Source organism: Misgurnus anguillicaudatus, chromosome 21 (assembly GCF_027580225.2).
Source record: "Misgurnus anguillicaudatus chromosome 21, ASM2758022v2, whole genome shotgun sequence".
NCBI lineage: Eukaryota > Metazoa > Chordata > Actinopteri > Cypriniformes > Cobitidae > Misgurnus > Misgurnus anguillicaudatus.
This window is the reverse complement of record NC_073357.2, coordinates 24498590-24519517: the sequence shown is the minus strand read 5'-3', so window position 1 is coordinate 24519517 and position 20928 is coordinate 24498590. Positions and strand designations below refer to the sequence as shown.

At 38.9% G+C, this 20928-nt stretch overlaps 1 protein-coding gene across 1 annotated transcript in view; it reads right to left on the bottom strand.

The window, feature by feature from the left end:
* Positions 1-20928, bottom strand: part of dnah2 (dynein, axonemal, heavy chain 2) — a 282596-nt gene that overhangs the window by 25140 nt on the left and 236528 nt on the right. Inside the window, exons 59-74 of the mRNA XM_055198209.2 lie at positions 18734-18866; positions 16404-16543; positions 16051-16261; positions 15709-15825; positions 13058-13199; positions 12617-12786; positions 10768-10884; positions 9892-10056; positions 9664-9789; positions 6700-6848; positions 6331-6397; positions 5267-5417; positions 2822-2970; positions 2606-2739; positions 2335-2479; positions 1933-2132 (exon numbers count right to left, since the gene is read on the bottom strand). Of these exons, the coding sequence (XP_055054184.2) occupies positions 1933-2132; positions 2335-2479; positions 2606-2739; positions 2822-2970; positions 5267-5417; positions 6331-6397; positions 6700-6848; positions 9664-9789; positions 9892-10056; positions 10768-10884; positions 12617-12786; positions 13058-13199; positions 15709-15825; positions 16051-16261; positions 16404-16543; positions 18734-18866 (2316 nt within the window). The remainder of the gene's footprint in view (positions 1-1932; positions 2133-2334; positions 2480-2605; positions 2740-2821; positions 2971-5266; positions 5418-6330; positions 6398-6699; positions 6849-9663; positions 9790-9891; positions 10057-10767; positions 10885-12616; positions 12787-13057; positions 13200-15708; positions 15826-16050; positions 16262-16403; positions 16544-18733; positions 18867-20928) is intronic.

Below are 20928 nucleotides of genomic sequence, written 5' to 3'. Positions count from 1 at the left end.
AATTGACAAGATATCTTATCAATGGCGGGAAAAGAGTTCAACTAGAAATCAATAGCAGTTCTCACACTGCAAAAATTTTTAAAAAAAAAATCAGTAAAAATATACCCAAGAAAATAAGTCTAGTTTTTAGACCAAAAATATCAAATTTAAGTGATTTTGTGCATAAAAAAGCAAAAAAAATTGCCAATGGAATAAGAAATTTTTGCTGAATTTTTCTTGTATTATGTAAATTTAAGAAAAAAAATTCCATTGGCAGATTTTTTGGCTTGTTTTAAGCACACATTCACTTAAATTTTATATGTTTTGTCTAAATGCTTTAATTTTTAGAATAATTTTTAGATATTTCTACTGAAATCAAGACAAAAATACTAAGTAAGAAGATCATTTTTTTTTAGTGTGTTTTTGGATCAGTGGATGCTTTAGTGTTTTATAGACGGGTTGCACGGCGACGTCACTAACTGGTTGCGCGCGCAACCGAGGGGCAGAAAGAAGAGAAGTGCATTGTGTTGTATGCTCGTAGCGGTGTCTGTAAGTCAAAATGCCAAGGAATTGTTGCGTGGAAAATAGTACCAACAGAGTCAGTGCTGGGTGCCTGATGTTAACATACCAGTAGATGCGACTATTACGTTACTAGCATTATAATTATAAAATTATAATTCATACATGTATCACAGTAAAACTGCAAAAATAAAGACAGAAAAACAGATCCAACTAAAATCAAGTCTTATTTATATACAAACAATAAAGAACGCTTCAATAATTAAGGTTGTTGCAGTAGCAGATCAGCTCACCAATCGGGCTTTCTGCCCCCTGGATGCGCGCGCACCCTGCAATGTTTGTAAACTTGCAACCCCTCTATAAGTTGGATAAGAGTGCCAACTAGTGGATAATAGCAGAAATCTGGATTGCCGTAAAAACTCGTCATTGGCAGGGAAGCATTTTCTTTAAATTGATAAGATATCTTATCAATGGGGGGAAAAGAGTTCAACAAGAAATCAATAGCAGTTCTCACACTGCAAAAATTTTTAGTATTTTTCAATAAAAATACTTAAAAATTCTTAAATTAAGATGCTTTTTCTTGATGAGCAAAACGACCCAAGAAAATAAGTCTAGTTTTTAGACCAAAAATATAAAATTTAAGTGATTTTGTGCATAAAACAAGCAAAAAAAATCTGCCAATGGGTAAGCAAAAAATATTCTAAACACTAAATTCAAGAAAAATTCAAGAAAAATTTGCTTACCCCATTGGCAGATTTTTTTTTTGCTTGTTTTATCCACAAAATCACTTAAATTTGATATTTTTGGTCTAAAAACTAGAGTTATTTTCTTAGGTCATTTTGCTTATCAAGAAAAAGCATCTTAATTTAAGAATTTTTAGATATTTTGAAAACAAGACACAAATACTAAGAAAATATTTCTGGAAAAGATTTTTTTGTAGGGATGCACCGATACCGATACTGGTATCGGTTATCGGCCTCGATACCACATTTTCTAAAGTACTCGTACTACCGGGCATCGATACCACGGTCTGAGAAATTTATGTTTGAGCGGCGTGTAAGGGGTTAATGCCTCTTCTGTTTTCCAGAGAGGCAGAGTTTACAACTAAATGAAAAAAATACTTGAGTTGCACTGTCACCGTTTAATTTTTTTATAATTATTTATTCTGTAATATGTTGCATACAACATGCTTTTCATTTTAAATAAATGTTCTTAATTCCAAACTAGTCCCTTGTTTTTTTGCTAAATTATATGACTAAAGCTGTTACCTGTACATTTAAATCATGTTTTTTTTTTTATTAAGTACTCGGTACTGAAATACAAGTACTCGTACTCGTATTCCAAAAAAGCGGTGCATCCCTAATTTTTTGCAGTGCACTTCTATTCTAAATGGCATACAAGTCTGAAGTGTATGTATAAGTTTGGGTTTTAGACCTGTAGACGGCATAAGTGTGATGTCTGTTAAGGTTGTTTATCCTCTCCTCCAGTTTGTGGCTACGGGGGCTGCTCTCTATACTCTGGGTGAACAGGGTGATGTAGGCGTCCAGAGAGAACTGATACATAGGATCTATACAGCCCAAATCATTCAGCACGAAGAACAAGATGGACGCCCTCTTGGCACATGGGCGATAGGCCTAAACACACACACACAAACAAACAAAAACACACAGGTGCCTCAACTATTATCAACAACCACATCTCAGCAGTCTTTTTATCTCTCTCCCTTATTCAGAGCTGCAATCTTTAATCCAATCTGGCAACCCTTTCAGCACCTCCCTCGCGCCATCCATCTCTCCTTGACCTCCCCTCATGCCTCTCTCTCTCTTTTTCTCTCACCTCTCTGGCAGTATCGATTTGGCTCTCGGTCAGTTCGCTGATCTCCAGTTGTTCTGCGACCTCGGTGGCCGTGACTTTGGAGGTCTGCAGGGTGTTCACTAACTGAACGTCATCCAAAAGAGAACCGGTTGCCTCGTTCAGCAACCTATACACAGAGGAGTGCAAAAAGCAAATCTTTTCGTATAAATACATACACATTGATGTGTTAGTAGCACTTGTTTTAAGGTGTTAATGCAGGGCTGTGGCATGTGTGAGCACGTGTGCCACCCACCGCAAGATCTCGTCCTCCAGCTCTTGTAGTTTCCTCCTGCCTGAGGCGATGTTGATCACCAGAGAGTCCTTCTGCTCCTCTAGTTCAGGACGCTCCTTTCTCACCACAATCCCCAACAGCTGGGCCTCTAGACCCTTATGCATGCAAACGCACACAGTTATCCTCGAGTGCAAGTTTTAATACACAAAGGTGTGCTCTGCTGAAACACATGCATACCTGTTCTTTAACAGCAAAGTTGACAATGGTGGTTTTAGAGGAGATCTCAGGGGTGTAATGTGGATTGGACAGTTTGGTGGTCATGTAGAAGCGAAATTCAGGACTGTATTCCAGCTCTTTATCTCCTAGTTTTATCAAGAACCGTCCACCTGCAGATACGCATACGTAAGGAATAATTGAAGACGGACCGTTGAATTATTTGAAAATAATGCTCACCCAAGGTTGTGACGTGTGAAGCGTATTTTTTCAAATAATTCAAATGACAGGAGTCAATTATTCCTCTTATATCACAAACATTACTCTGGTGCCCATTTTTAAGACATTTAAAAGGTTAGGTGTGCGGTTTACCGAACAATAATCAACATCCAATAATCAACATTTCTCAGCCAATCAGAATAAAGCATTCTACAGGCCCGTGGTATAAGTAAGGAATAATTGACAACGGGCTGTTGAATTATTTGAAAATAATGCACACCTAAGGTGGTAATGCACCGCAGGTGTGCATTATTTTTAAATAATTCAAAGGACCAGATTCAATTATTTTTGCTTATATCGCTTATATTCACTACACCCCCTCCCTTCTGGGTTTCTTCTAAATCCACGTCCCCAAAACACATGAACGCGCAACGCTGACACAAGCATTTATCTCAGACGAGCGGAGAGGAAGGAGCGTGGTGCATGTAGTAACATCATGCCACAATCACATGTAATAATACACCTAACTTTATCACTATGAATATAAACAAATAGGATGGCTTTTAGTACTCAATATCAAGCTAGCATATCGATACTGGTAAAATTTTAAATATATTTAGTTTGATTTGGTAACAAACGAGCTAGTTATATTTATAAGACAAAGCTAAAAACAGATTGCATTGATACAAGTTTTTTTATTACCTTCAGTTACACTGATTGTTGACTCTGATGAGGACTACACTCCCGAGACAATACCGCTACCGCGTCGTCGACTCGAGGAAAAGCCACGCTATATTTACTCTCATTTGATTTCTTCGTTTATTTTTTTTGCCTCCGCTGACTGCATATGCAGGTACTGTGAGTTCTGAATGCTCTTTCTCTGCCGTACTTTTGCTCTTCCTAGATTTTGTGCCTCGTGTACGTTCAAATCAATCGGGTGTGCGCATGTCTGGCAGATCCCATAGCAACAGGGGTGGTGCCATGGTCGTGACAGAGAGTGATAGTCGCGCAAGACAATAATTTGTTTCGTCCCGAATGGAAATAATTAGCTGTCGTGAGAGGTCTACAGACACTCGAGTCCTATACTCTCCCCCTCAGAGCACCCACACTTTAATCATGTATTGGTATATAAAGACAGTTTAAACAAATTTGTAAAAAAGTCCTTTAGATAATTCCTGCCTATCCTGCCTTTAAGCACTAATTTACTTAAAGTTTATATTTTTTGTCTAAAAACTAGACTTATTTTCCTAGGTCATTTTGCTTATTAAGAAAATACATCTTAATTTAAGATTTCTTAGATATTTTTACTGAAAACAAAACAAAAATACTAAGTAAGAAAGTCGTTTTTCGAAGTGTATTAATAAAAAAAAGAAAAAGAAAAATACAACCTCGTATTCCACCACACTTTCTCCACACATCCGATTTTGCCTTTAAAGACTTCACTCGACAAATTTACTTTTACTTCATCCATAGCTAAGTTGCTCCTGCAACGCTCGGTCCAACTAGGCTAATGGAAGCATCAACAAAAGTTGCCCTGTCGGTGACGTGATGGGTGAAATGTCATATCGTTGTTGCGTATGTGTAATGGTAATTTAGACACAAATATTGCACATATTTTTCATCCGCGCTGCTACCCGCCCGCAAGGAGTTAATTATCCACACGCTTCCCTTCCCGTGAATTTTGGGAATGTCACAATTCACCCGTTTTAGCCACTTTTATGCAGGTACCCGTTCTCCTGCAGGACTCTGTTGTGTGTACTGTATGCATAGACGGTAAAAAAAGTTGGACGACCCCATTCGCTCTCTTCCATTGGTAAAAAGTGAAGCCGCCAGTGTCCTGATAAGGCACTGACATCTTGGCAGATGCGCAGTAGCGATTTCAGGACCAGTGCTGCGCGATAGTGAGCAGGAAGTAAAGCCGTGAAAGCAAGGCCCCGCCCTCGCAGAATGCGCATGTCACAGCTGTCAATCATGAGGTGACAACACCATTTTTATAGCATTAAATAACAAACTAAAAACAAACTTATTTTAAAAACAAACACTTGAATTTACATCAGCGTGATAAAAACTACAGTAAATGATAGAAACCAGCTTCGGGAAAAAGATAATTGAAGTCCCATTGAATAACATGGGGAGGCGGGGTTTATGATCTACACTGGGACCAGTCAATGGGGAGCGATCGAGATGTTTTGGCTTCACTTTTAAGGGCTTGTACGGCACGCTTGACTGTATGTAGGACCTGTGACTTACCAACTCGTGTGAGGGACTTGTTGAGGATGGGGGCCAGTGCTGGATCCAGTTCCTCTTGGATGTTCTGCAGGAGAACTGGGTAACCAAACTGCACCGCATTTTCCAGGATGCGCAAAAAATCTGGCATCTGCAGGTCGATGACCTTCAACCCCTGGAACCGAGAAAGTGCGAGTGAGGGCATGAAAGAAAGAAAGAGAGCATATGAGGACATGAAGGACACACAGAGGATAAAAGAATGCTATCAACTAAAGTGGCAAAAGAAGAGAGCAGAGAGGATAAATATGATTCAGAAGTGATAAATGGATGTTGAAGCAAGAAAATGGGATGTGATAGAGAAGGAGGAGGCAGAAAAAAGGCTCCGGCTCTGTCATTTCGTTATTGTTCGTAAATGTCAGCATTTAACTATAGCGTGTGAACGGCACTCGCCGCTCCAGACACTCGCCACTACAGATGAGAAAAGCGAACCTGCGAAGAAGAGGAAAAGGTCAAAGAGTGACAGAAAAAGAGAGAGAGAGAGTGAGGACAGAAGACTGAAGCTGCACAGCAAATTATTCTGAGAGATGAGAGACTGCACGCAGGTGTGCGTGTACTGCCATAGGTCCTTCTGAAGTTGCACACACCTGAGAGCCATTTCTTGCACTCAAAACACTTTTCACGCTCAAGATCTGTCTGTCTGCCTGTCTGTCCGTCCTCAGTAAAGCAAACAAAATAACCACCCGGCACAGAGGACAGAGAGCGAGTGCATTAATGTGCATCTGCGCTCGGCAGGAGTGATAAATGAAAGGTGTGTTTGCAGGTGAGGAGATGGGATCTCAGAGGAGCGGCAGTTTTCAAGTCACTGGAGGATCGAGTTTGGAGTTTTTGTACTCCAATTAAAGCTTCTGAAAACGGCTCATCTGCACATTATACTGTGAGTCATGACGAGGTTTCATTATGCTATATAATACTCTCGGCTGCCAAATAAAAAATAATGCAGCAAAATAATGCAGTCTATTTTCAATGCTCTATGAACACTTATAATGGGAAGGAAGTCAAGTGTGTGTGTGTGTGTGTTAAATATTCACTCTTTTAAGCTCCATGTTCTTAATCCACTTTTGCGCTTGTCCTTGAGGGTCCACCATTAGTGGCCATCTGTGAGGAAGGACAGCGAGAGAGAGAAAGAATACATTAGCTCCAACTATAAATGCATGTCACATCCATAAATATGCCTTTTCATAACAATCTATAATCTCAAAACACCATTACTCTGTTTGGTGCGTGTGTGTGTGCAGGAAAGAAATTCGCATTAGCGTATAAATGAACAGTCAGAAAAAACTGAGCTTACTATTATCTTTAGCTAATTATTCTCCAATCACTATTCATTACCGCCCATTATTCATTAGATATCATCATTATTCTAATTAGTGTTAGGGGATTGGCTCTCTGTGCCTGACCGGTTGCCACGGGTGACGATGACTCCGTTCTCTGTGGAGAAGGCGTCTGACGGGAGACCTTGGATGTTCCATTCACGCACCGCTGTGGGTTTAGACAGGAAGGCTGCGAAACTGAACCCTGGAGAGCATGGCACCTCCAATTCTCTCACCTAGAGATGAAAATGATGTGGAGGGTTGGGGAAAGGGCATTTTAATAAGCAGTGCAAGAGTTTTTATCTGCATAACAGATCTAGTTATCATCTGTAATAATGAGACAATAAAAAGATTTACTGTAAAATAACAGGTGGGCGACTCTCGCGAAATTAGACTTATGAGGTGTCATGAAAAGTAAATGAAAAGTAAGAGTATCAAAATAAGAACCATACAGTTACAAACATCTCTTCATGTACTATTTTGCACATGATTTCAAATGACAGCATACAAACCAATTTTTTCACATTTAAGAGGAACATTTTCATTACCGCAATGTGTCCATGACTGGATTTGGGTTCTTTGACATGGAAATGTTTATCATTTAAAAATCTAACAAATAAAAGCTTCAGTGCACGTTATACTATAAACATTTACAGTAAAGAAACGTGTGCCTTTTATCATCCTCCGCAACAATTTTCAGTCATGGCTTAAGCTCTCAAGGAACTAACATTTTCACACAAAAAAAATTAGTTGGAAGGGACATAATTGACTGTGACACTTAAGATGGCTACCAGGTAAGCAGTTCTTATTTTTTCTCTCCAGATAAAAGTTGACATTTTGTTTGTCATAGTACCTAAACAACTTTTTAGTTCTCATTACCAAAACATGACTTTGTAAATGCATATATTTAATGTAATATCATGCGGTAATGATAATTTTTATAATGATAATCTAAAAAATGTAAATAATTTTATAGGAAATATTTTTTAAGTCCTCTAAAAATAATGGTTAAAGTAAGTTCAGACCTTAATCTTATATGTGCAAATAAAAACTGGCTTCAAGGGCTTTTTAAAAATTCTGATGCTGGACATGGATTTCGTGAGAATGGACACTGGATTTCGTGAGAATCACCCAGGTGTTTTTTTTTTGTTCTTTTGAACAAAAAATGTTGGAGGGCCCTCACATCCCTCTTATTTTCAGAATAATGTGAGAAAGTGTAATATAGGGTTTTTTCCAACATTGTAAGAAATTGTTTAAGCACTACAAACATGTTTTTTTACATAACTTTTCTTTATTTGTCAAGTTAAAGAGACACTCTACTTTTTTGGAAAATATGCTCATTTTCCAGCTCCCCTATTTAAACATGTGATTTTTACCATTTTGGAATCCATTCAGCTGATCTCCGGGTCTGGCGCTACCACTTTTAGCATAGCTTAGCATAATCCATTGAATCTGATTAGACCATTAGCATTGTGCTAAAAATAATCAAAGAGTTATATATTTTTCCTTTTTAAAACTTTTGAGACTCTTCTGTAGTTACATCATGTACTAAGACAGACAGAAAATTAAAAGTTAAGATTTTCTAGGCAGATATGGCTATACTCTCATTCTGGCGTAATAATCAAGGACTTTGCTGCTGTAACATGGCTGCAGCAGGCGTAGTGATATTACGCAATGCCCAAAAATAGTCCCCTACTATTGAAAGTTACTAAAGGGACTATTTTCGGCTGCTGAGTAATATCATTGAGCCTCCTGCCTTAAACCTTGTTGTGGTGGTTGCAGTAATTTAATTAAAAACCCACCCAGTTTTTGGGATATCACAGGATTTGGGTTTTGCTTTCTCCATAGTGTAAAATCAAAAAGACAACACTACACTGCAAACAAAAAAACTACAAACATTAAATGAGCATCAGTATATTTTATTATTTTTTATTTTAGCAGGATATGAACAAGATTCCCCTTACTGAATCAATATACAGTATACAGTTATCTATTACAGACTATGGATACTGTATATTCATATTAGCCTTTGTATTGAAATACCTTATATTTAACTTAAATATCCATATACACACACACAAATCAGCTGCTACTGAAAGTTAAACAGTATAACATAAACTACTGAGCAGAATAATTAAATTGTTGGATCATTTAAAAAACTAAAATTAAGTGTAGAAGACTTCATAACATAACTTACAAGATATATAGACAGTTTAATAACTCCAGTTTTGTGTGCTGTTTTACTTTGAATACAAAGCTCAGCTCCCCACGCGATGCTATCGTGCACACGCATTCAAAGTGTCTGAACAGAGTCAGCAGCGCTCAAGTTTAATCTGCCCTCAAATGACGTTGATACACAAAACAAAGCCAAGATTATTTTTACAATGCATTACAATCCTTTCAAAATACCTGCATCATGTGCTGCATTGTCTTTGCATGCCGGTTTTGCTAAGCAGGAAACAAAGGACGTGATAGCTGCTTTCAGCATCACTTAAAGTCAACTGCAGAGTTTTGAATGTCATTCATCATATATAGACTTCTATGACTTCATGCGGTGCCACAGAACCGACAGGCGGATCATCAAATTACTGCGAGAGTGATTTTGAGAAATTATACAGAGGAGTCAGTCGTCTTATCAGTTGTTCACGTCATCCGCCTGTGTTTCTTTTGGCGCTGCATGAAGTCGTACTCACATTATAACGTTGTCTATTGCTGTCAGTATTGGTGGACGTGGACTAGCGCACAAGGATTTAGCGGATATGGAGTCCCCACCTAGGACCCTAGGCATTTGCCTACTCTGCCCAAAAGTAGCGCAGGCCCTGCACTTTTATACCTAAAGAGTACATACTGGTACCTCAAATGTACATATTTGTACCAAAGTAGTGCATACATTATTAGGACCTTTTTAAAAGGTACTGTCCGAGTGACAACCTTTTTCTTAACTAGGACATCCTAGTAACCATGCGGTATTGCCATGGCAATCACCTAGCATGGAGTTAAAACCTAAATTCCTGCAAAAATGCATGAGGGAGCAGACAGACGCATTATCACCTGTTTCATCCAGATATCAGTGACCAGCTCATCTCTATAGTTAGACAGGAAAGGGCCCATATAAGACAGGAAGGCAGCGGCCAGCAGGCAGTCTCCCACCAGACAGGACATGTTCATCTCCAGACCCTAAACATTCACACACAATACAATCACATATGAGGGCTCACATCTTCATATCTACGGTGTGACTAGAGTCTGGACACTGAGCGTGTGTATTTGTGTTCATACAGCTACTGTCTCTTCCCAACGGACTCTTTCTCCTGCCAATCCAGACACCAGCTTTCCGGCTCTGTCCAGCTTGAGCTCCATATCCTCTGATTTCCTGCGTAGCTCCTCTTTCTGGGCCAGCTTTTCATCATACTGTCCCTTTAGATGATCCAGCTTCTCTCCAACCTACACACACAAACAGAAACTCAAATCCACACCCAAATACATCTATGCACACATAGATAGCTCTGTCCCAAAATCTAATGAGCTGTTTCTAAGGCAGGCTCCTAATGGTAATGGAACCGTGGTGAATGATTTGGAACACTCGACATATGCAGCAACTCTGTAGGCTATAAAAAGAGCACTCCTGGCGTGAAGCACGAGAGACTGGACGATAGTTTTTCAAAGTACGCTGATAAGCACAAATTAAGTTTTGAACGTAAGCGTTTTATGGGCAAATACTTCAATGTCGGTGATAAGTTTTCTGGCATCCCTCCTTACTACATTCTGGGGATGTTGTGGGATGGAGTGGCAGAATGTAATGGGCAAAGTGGAAATTGGCATTTAAGCCCCGTAGTATTTGAAATGATTATATGAAAGTGAACCTGTTAAATATACATGCCAAATGCATATTATTTGACGTCTTTAATAAGACGGAAGTATATTTATAAATAGTCAACCATCTAACATCTTGATTTTTTGATTACTGTGCCAGTCACAATGCATTCTGGGATTGGCATAACTACATTTATCACTGTTGTCAAAATTGGCCGAATAGACAGATTAAGATTTCTAACTTGAAAGAGCTGTTGTGTTGGGAGCTTGCCTTAAAATGTTGTCTTATTTGGTCTGAGGAACAGATTGCTGGACACAATGACACAAAGCACACCCACTAACCTCTCTCAGTTTGCCCTGAGCCTCAGCCAGTGCGGCCTGCTTTTCAGCCAGCTGTGTCGTTGCCGTATGCAACCTGGCTCTCTTTGGCTCCACCACCCTGTAGATTCGACCGTAAACCTGACAAAAACACGCACACGTAGTATGTGGTATGAAAACATTAAAACCCACAACATTTCAATGTCTTTCTCTATTAACTGGGTTCCCACACCTTAGTTACGTAACTTCAAATTCAAGGACCATTCAAGGACTTTCCAGGTCCAATACCCTCAAATTCAAGGCCAAAATGTGGGAACACACTTCAAGTGAGAGCAAGGTTACATTGTGTTACCTTTTAAGATACATTGTTACAGTTCCCTTTGAGGGAACTTGTGCTGCGTCACTGCGGTGACACTTTGGGGACGCTTCCAGTGGTAAGTGCGTCTGAATGTGTATATTGAATTTAACCAATGAGGCTTAACGACAAAGACTGGGTGACGCGGGTGCCAGGAAGTATATCGCTATCTGAAATATTGCCAAAGATGACGTTACAGGGATGCAGGAAGTATGGCGAGGGAGACACAGCATCTCGTTCCCTTTTCAGGGAACAACAGTTACATACGTAACCCGAGACGTTTTCATGTGTCAAACACAACTATGCAAAAAAGCATTTTGGTATGAATCAACATTCGCATACAGAAGATATAAGCATTTAAAGCGAACAGTTTAGCATATGTGTGTATACAAGGCTAGAATTGTTATTATTTTATCCTACACTTCACATTGAATAATATGGATTTTTTCCCCAGAAAACTTTTTGCATAAATAGATTCAAGCACTTTCAATGACCTGTATCTATGCATGTATATTTTCAAAACTTCCCAGGGCCTTGAATTATTACCCCCAGATTCACAAACTTTCAAGGATTTCAAGGACCTGTGGGAACCCTGTATTAGAGGGATAGTTCGGCCAAAAACGATATTGGGCCCATGATTTGCTCGCCCCCGGGCTGTCCGAGTTGCATGTGTCCATCATTTTTCAGACAAACACATTTTCGGATATTTTAGAAAATATTTTAGATCTTTCTGTTGATTAAATGTAATGTTACGGGGTCCAGCAATAGTCCACGACCTTCAAGTCCAAAAAAAGTGCGTCCATCCTTCACAAATTAAATCCAAACGGCTCCAGGATGATAAACAAAGGTCTTCTGAGGGTAATCCGTGCGGTGTTGTTGTAGAAATATCCATATTTAAAATTGTATTAACGTAATTAACTACCTTCCGGTAGCGCCGCCATCTTAGAGTCATCCGCATTCAGGATGAGCGCTTACGCAGCATACAGCGGTTTCTCTGTTGCTGCTCTGTCCCCCGCCCTCCGAATTTGTCATACGTCACTAAGAAAAGTGCGTACACTACGCTACTACTCTCTCCTGAGTCTAAGATGGCGGCACTACCGAAAGCTAGTTAATTACGTTAATACAATTTTAAATATGGATATTTCTACAACAACACCGCACGGATTACCCACAGAAGACCTTTGTTTATCATCCTGGAGCCGTTTGGATTTAATTTGTGAAGGATGGACGCCCTTTTTTTGGACTTGAAGGTCGTGGACTATGGCTGGACCCCGTAACATTACATTTAATCAACAGAAAGATCTAAAATATTTTCTAAAATATTCGAAAATGTGTTTGGCTGAAAAACGATGGACATATGCAACTTGGACAGCTTGGGGGTGAGTAAATAATGGGTTTAATATCGTTTTTGGCCGAACTATCCCTTTAATGTTTTGTAAGCAATCAGAGGGACAGTAGAATACTATTTTCATGTCAATTGTTAATGCACATATATTGTAAAGGTCAATGCATATGTACCTCCATGGCCCTGACCCACATGCAGAGGGACTTTGCGGCGAGCGAGACCCGTCCAATGATCTCGGGCTGGAAGTCGGGCTGCGTGCAGTACTGCCCAATGGTCTTCAACATACGATCAGAGATGTTGTCCTTATCAAAATTCACCAACTGCTTAATGAAGTTGCCCTCTCCTAAAACAAATGGCTCGAATTCAGCCTCAGGCAAGCACATATTTCATTTTCTGAGCAATCAGCTCTGTGGTTCTATGCTTTCCGCTGCATTGTGCTGACCTTTTTAAATATAGTCGAGCATGCTAATGAATCAACCGACCTCTCCTTGCCTGAGTCTTTCTCTATTTGGCTCATGTGATTGTAGTTATACAGAGGTCTAGTATGGATTTCAAGCCTAAATCCATGTGTGACATCAGTGTAATAAAGTGATTTAATAAAGATCTGGATGTACCCAGTTGTCTTTTGGCCTCTGCCCAGGTTGGTTCACATCCTCGGAGGATCATTACAGCCTGCATGACAGTTTCCACCAGAGCTGGGGGTCTGCCGTAAGACTTGATCTCTGTCATGTCTTTCTTATTCAGAGACTCCAGAGCCTGTAAACAGACCAACAAGATCATTTATTGACGAGAACATTATAAGTCCACTCAGAGTCTAGGTGGAGTCTGGGGGGCAGGGGGCCATTGCCCCCCCAGACCAGAGTCAATTATGATTTTGTCTAAGCTATTAATGACATATAAATATAAGAATTCATAATTTATTTGTACATTACAAAATGTAATATTTTAATAAGTGGACTGAGTAACTTAAGTCTAAAATAGTTTTAATTCATTTAAACTATATTTAAAGTGACACTTTGTAGTTTTTCAACCTTCCTAATATATTTTCAAGACTGCTTTACGGCATACGTCACTTCCTCCACTTCCTCAAATACGGACGTGAGAGCGCAACCATTTTTTTACTGATGAAAAAGAAAAGAAAAAGAAACGTAAGGTTTTGTCGGAGGAGACCATAAAGAGAAAACGGGAGAGTGAGAGAATGAAAGGAAGGATGAGATCATGAGGATTAATATTGGGCCAGCGTTCGCTGGCTGCCGTGAACTAAAGGAGGAGGAGGGGTTCCTGACGGATGCTGACTTGGCCGTCATGCTTTTGGACTAACATTAGTAAGTAATGTTATATTGCTTGCATATAAGTCCTGTCTGGCGCCCGAACAAAAAATGTTTTGAATGTAAATTTTGCTGGAGGCTACTTGAGGAGTGTAGAGAGTGACCTGTAGCATGTGACCCTGTGGGGCCGTGGTATTGTCATGGACCTATGACACGGGTGACCTTGGTTCGATTCCCCTTTAAGACAATGTTTATTTTTATATAAACTTTAACAAAGCGACCACCATTACAACTGGCTTGTAAACCTGAGTGACGCGATCTTTTGGCCTTTGAAAAAAATAAAACCCATGAAATTATATTCATATGACATGCTGGAAGGCACACCGGACTTTGTGACCTAAAGAGTTTTCTTTTTTTCTTTTTTTTGTGACTTGTGGCCTCTAGGGGCGCTAGACGTGAAAAATACATGTCTAGCGCCCCCTAGTGGCCAAAAAGTTCTGCGGTGTGCCTTTAAAAACAATGAAGTCACACTCTCTCGCTAATCTCAAAGTATTGCAGTACCCTTGTTTGCCGGTAGTTTCCCGCCCAAGAACATATGTGAAACTCGACCTATATGCATTCATTTAATAAATATGTTTATATACATTTGTTTTACAAATTGTAATTTTTAACAAGTAAGATGTTGTGTTTTTATATACGGTTTCATCGTACGCAAGTGCGGTGACACGATACGCGTCTGGTCCGAACTTTACTTCCGGTTTCAGTTTTTTAATGGTCTGACTAGTTGCTAAACTGAACTCTTGAACAAATACCTTGTCGAAAATAACACATGTTTTGGTTTCCTAGGTCAGTGTTTCCCAATCCTGGTCCTCGAGGCCCACCTCCCAGAATGTTTTAGATGTCTCCTTATTAAACACACCTGATTTAACTCATCAGCTTGTTAGGAAGACATGTTTACCCTTTTGGGAGAAGACTGATAAGTTGAATCAGGTGTTTTAAATAAGGAAACATCTAAAATTTTCTGGGAGGGGGGCCTCGAGGACTGTCCTAGGATTGGGAAGCACTGTCCTAGGTTCTCTATGTGTTGTTTATTTTGCTTTGTTATATAAATAAACTACGTTTAAAGTACTTTGTTGTTATTTATTCTTAGCGGAGTTTACCGGAAATTACGTGTTGACCACGAAAGCCGCTCGTTTATGTTGTTACTGCTGAAACCGTCTATATACACACATATATTTAGGAATATTTAAAGGGGAAAATCGGACTTTTTCCATGTTTAAGTGCTATAATTGGGTCCCCAGTGCTTCTATCAATCTAGAAAATGTGAAAAAGATCAACCCAATAACTTAGTTTTGGTAAACCATTCTCTGTAAGCATGTGAAAAAACAGGTAATTGAAATTTGGCTCCCCTTGTGATGCCATAAGGGGATAATACCACCCTTTAATGTGCACTATCCAAGCATGGTACTGCCATTTAGTGCAGATATCAGCTCATTTGCATTTAAAAGGACACACCCAAAATGACACATTTTTGTTCACACATACAAAGTGGCAATTTTAACATGTTATAATAAATTATCTGTGGGGTATTTTGAGCTAAAACTTCACATGCGTACTCTGGGGACACCAATGTTTTATGTGGCATCTTAAAAAAGTTTTGAGAAATTAGATTGTATTTGCATTCGGAAGCTGTGGCTGTGAATCCACATCATGTGGTTCAAAAAGATCTCCATTCAAAACATACAGACCATATTAGGGTTTCAAAAACACAATCAGTATATCAGTCAGATAGGAGAAACTTTACTAGTGGCCAGATCAACAATTTGGTAAAAGCTGAGAGTGTGCACTGTCAGCTGTTACTGGAATAAATGTTGTTAAACAGTTTAAACAACACAAAATGTGCCTCTGTTCTATATTTATGGAGCTTAGTATACATATAAGTCACAAACCTGATAATGACACAATACAATGAAAGTCATATGAATGTAGCTTCACACCTTCATTGCTTCCTCTAAAGCAGGTAGAGCTTCATCCAGGTCTCTCTGAGCGTTCTCTGCCATGGCCTTACATTTGATTTCCTCCGCTTCTATTTTCTCACTGTGAGCGCCCACCGCCTACACACACAAACAAATATGTTAACAAACACAGTGCTGACAATCCTAGAGGGTTATAAATATCACAAAAATGCAACCCCACCAAACACACATCAAGAATAAAAACCACACACAAACACATGTGCAGAAACCCAACACGCCAGATGCTCTGAAACATCAGGACACACAGCTAACAATCAAGTACGTATACATAACACAGACAAACAAACAAACACAAAAACATACCTTCTGCTGTTCATCCGCCTCTCTCTTCTGCTGAACAATGACAACCAGATATTCCTCACACTGTTTCTGGAACTCGGCCACTTTCTTCTTGGAATCTTCCAGCTCCACGGACATGGCCTCCACCTTAATACGAGTGTCGTCAATCTTAAACAAACCGTTTCTCAGCTTAGACACCTGCTCTCCAAGCTCAGCACGCTTCTCAGACAACAACCTGAAAGAAGAAAATATGTAAATGGACTTTATTTAACTTAGTTTATAAGATTTACCAAGAACAAACAAGAGTGAATGGAAACAGGAAAGAATGTTCTTTAAATCTTCACAAAACCAGGAAGGAGAAACTGAAAGATTCCTACTTCTTGTATCCAGATACCAACTCCAGGTAGTTGGTGGGGGTGACGTAATTGTGTCTCTTCAGTTCTACTTTCATCCTGTGCGAGAACTGGGCCACGGACTGATGCACGGTCACAAAGATACTGGCGACGTTAGTCTGGATCTGCAAAGCCACCAGAGAAATGACTTGGGACAAGTTGTGCTAGTCTTAGTTTATAACAAACCTCGCACAAAGTCACGACAGAAGTACGCTAAATCCACATTAATCCTAACAACAGACTAAAACGTATTACTAAAAAAAGCTCACTGATTAGTATGGTAGATCAGTGAGCAAAAAGAAAAAAAATGGTTCACAATGGCAACAATAGATTCTTACAGTGCTGAAGGATACTGTAAGAGAGCAAAAGAGACTCCTGATAAATCGCATCACTTGAAATTTAATTAACCTTCATGAATGATTCAATATTTAATAGCCACTTAAACATGCAGCACCTCGCAAAGACTACAAATAAGTGAGTGTCGCTGACACCAGAAGCATATACAATGTTAGCAAAATGTTGGGTCAGGTACTGATGCCATTCAAAAATTCTTCAGTCTGTATTTTGTCTCCATGTAGCCGATAATTGTATCACTTTAAACTCATCTTTGAGCATCGTACTAGTAAGTTTTAGAGACTGATAAAGACAATAATTTCTACATGCTTAAAAGTAATTCTCTCATTTAGTATAAACAGATCTATAAATATTTAAATTAGACTCCGCCTCCACTCAACCACACAGCTCGAACCATAGATATGAATATGCTAATTAGTTTACGCCTTCAAATAGATGCTAAATTCTGTATTTTCAGACACATAACTGCCGAGTCCGTTTCACAGTGCATATGTGACCTGCGTGTTTGCAGCACTAAGGACCCTATTTTAACAATCTAAGCGCATTGTTTAAATCGCACGATGCACAGTCTAAACGGGCGTGTCCGAATCCACTTTTGCTAATTTAACGACGGGAAAAATGGTTTGTGTGCCAAGCGCACAGTCTAAGGGTTGTTTCTTTTCTCGTAATGAGTAATGGGTGTGTTTTGGGCATAACGTTCAATAAACCAATGAGAGCCAGTTACGCTCACGCCATGCCGATACCTATTTAGATGGCGGATTTGTAAACTGAAAAACTAAGCAGAGGAAGAAGACCCCCATTTAAGATTGATGTAAAAAAATGCGTTGTTTTTATTTGTATTGAAATTTATATTTTTTTGTATTAAAACCTTTTAAAGTAGTTTTCTTTCAGTCATGGAAGTAAAAAAAGCAGGCTTTTATTTGCTTTAAATGTATTGATAGCCTACATGATCAATGTAATCTCAAAAAATTATTTACAAATATGCAACAAAAGGTTTGTACCCTAAAAATATTAATTTGTAACAAACAGGAGATAAAGAATTTACAAGCGAGCCGAAACGTTTCAGCTCTCGGACAGTGGCATGAGTTTTTTGAAAAGCATTTACTTAAAAATTGTTCTCATCTCATCATATCCACAGGTACAAGGTCATCTTATACAATAAATCTGTGGGGTAGCATAAAAAAAAAAAAAACATTACCAGGCTACAGGGGAAGCAACTCTTTACACCTTCTAACGTCTTGTAATTGGTCCTCATTTATGTCTAAGAGACTCAACAATAATCTTTTACATTTGAATCCTTTGATTTTTCATATTTAAAAAGCGTTTTTTGTGCTGCTGCGCATCCATGTGATAAGCGCGGGTTGTGGTCCCATTTACAGGCGCATACTAGTAGCGCGCTCATTAAATAACAAAAAAAATATTGCGGCAATGACTTTTTACTTTAGACCAGGTTTTTAGTTTGTCAACGGCGTAGTCTATTTTAGTTGCCTCAAAATAGCAACGTGCCAACAATGCGCACACCACGTTTTCAGACCAGAAAGCCCACGGACGCAAAATTGGGCGCAAATGCATTTGCTATTTAAACAACGTGGCACTAAACGTGAAAATGATCACTGCGCCAAGATGAAACTAGCAAAAGACACTTGCATTGCCCTGCATTGTGCCATGTGTATGATAGGTCCCTAACTGTTTTTAACGCTGATGCTAACAGGTTAGACTATTACACATGCACGTAAGTTCAGATGTAATTATGTGATTGGTTACGTGTGACGTAGCAAACCAAGAATATTTTTAACTACAGGAATGAGATATCTTTGATAAACTCAGATATTATGGATAAAATACTAAGAAATGGTGTTGAATGATGAACTTGCACGTGGTTCATCTTAAAGCATATTAAAAACATCACAAAGACATATAAACAACAATAAAAACCACAGTAGGATTTTAAGGTATCTCACCTTGTCTTCATTCCCCAGAGAAATGCCATCCAAGCATCTTTCGGCCACTTCCAACAGAGCATCACGTGGCCATTCGCAGAACCAGTCTATAGTGGTGCAGTTCACCAGTGCTGGGTACTGCCGAATACGATTCCTAAATACACACAAATGTGGGGTATTTTTCAAATAGAAGCTATTTCATTCAAACTGCGTTTCATCTATATTGAAACATTTATGTCCTGAAATAAAAATTGAATCATGGTTAGACTTTAAAGGGGACATATCACGAAAATCTGACTTTTTTCATGTTTAAGTGCTATAATTGGGTCCCCAGTGCTTCTATCATTCTAGAAAATGTGAAAAAGATCAACCCAGTAACTTAGTTTTGGTAAATCATTCTTTGCAAGCATGTGAAAAAATAGGTCATTGAAATTTGGCTCCCCTTGTGATGTGTTCCGTTAAGGGCTTCTATAGAAACATGGCGGCACAAAATGGCGACTTCCATGTAAGGGGACCCTCTGTGTATGTAGATAAAAACGTCTCATTCTAAGGTTATAGAAACATAATGGTTAATTTTAAAAGGTCTTTTAACAGCACTGATAATATAGTTTTGTATATTATTTTGCATTTCTTTCAAGAGATCCTTCTAAAAATTACACGCTACATCTTTGAAGGATAATTCCAGTATTTAACACTTTGAGTCTCATTTCTGGTTTGTTTTGGATGAACTACAGTGATGGACACAGAAATTTTGACAATGGGTCGTGTCTTGACTTTTCGACTCATTTAGAAGCGTCTCTTGACTGCTTCAGAATGGAAGTCAATGACCATGCACAAAATGTCATTAAAACAACACTTAACGTTCATTTTCAAAACCGTACTACTCACCGAGGGGTTCGTGGTGTTCGTTGATGATTAAAAACAAATATATTGGCGCAATGTATGATTTCAATCCGTGTTATTTGCTATAGTGGAACTATTTTTTTAGATACCTTACAACCGCGTATATACTTCCGCTCTATATTTGAGTCTGAAGCATGAATGAGCGTAGTCCAACAAACTGTAATAAAACGGTAGCATACTTTCAAAATCAAGTTTATTTATAACACTTACACCATCCAATATGTTTTTTTCATCAGCAGAACAATAGAGAAGATATTTTGCAGAAACCCCGGTGCTCCGTCATGCAAGTCAACAGATCCGCACACTTTAAGAGCTAAAGCATATATATCCAATACAACAGTAATCCCCAATAACTGCGTGTGACATATTGACGTCTTGTGAAGCAAATCAATCAGTTTTTGCAAGAAACTGAACGTTATTTACAACATTATTAGCGTGAATGCCAAAGCAGGAAGTGCGTTTTCCGTTTGAGGCGATCTTCCACTGGTGCCGTTTGGTGGCTGTTGGCTATGGATGTTGGTCTCTCTGCGCCACCTATAGAGCGGGAACGTGAAGCGCACTTCCTGCTTGGCAAAAGCTCTGCATTAACGCTGTAAAATATTTATATATATATTCGAATCTCAACACTGAAAATCGAATGTCAACCCACGGAACGAATATTTGAATATTCTGGTCCAGCCCTACAAATATGGGAACAATTTCTTTCGAGAGAAACCTAGCGAAAAAACTACAACCACATGTAAACAGTCCCTTTTCTGTTTCCCGGCGGCGGAGTGATATATCAGCGAGCAAAGAGTCTTCCAAGAGAAGTCAATGGAATTTTACAAAATCACAAATAAAACACGACAGAAACTGTATTTCGCTACACAACTTGTTTTTAATCATCAACGAACACCACGAACCACTCGGTGAGTAGCACAGTTTTGAAAATGAACGTTAAGTGTTGTTTTAATGACATGTTTGTGCATGGTCATTGACTTCCATACTGAAGCAGTCAAGAGACGCTTCTAAACAAGTCAAAAACTCAAGACACGACCCATTGTCAAAATTTCTGTGTCAATCATTGTAGTTCATCCAAAACAAACCAGAAATGAGACTCAAAGTGTTAAATACCGGAATTATCCTTTAAGTTTCTTTTCGATGTGGCGTGATGGTAATGATATGTAACATTTACCACCTGGCATACAAGTCAAATAACTTAATGAAATTTACAAAATCATCATTATATACAAATACATGACTTAGTCTACCCAGGCTTATTAAAGTTACACCCATGTCAGACCAATCACAGATAGGGCTTAGTTGATTCGGAT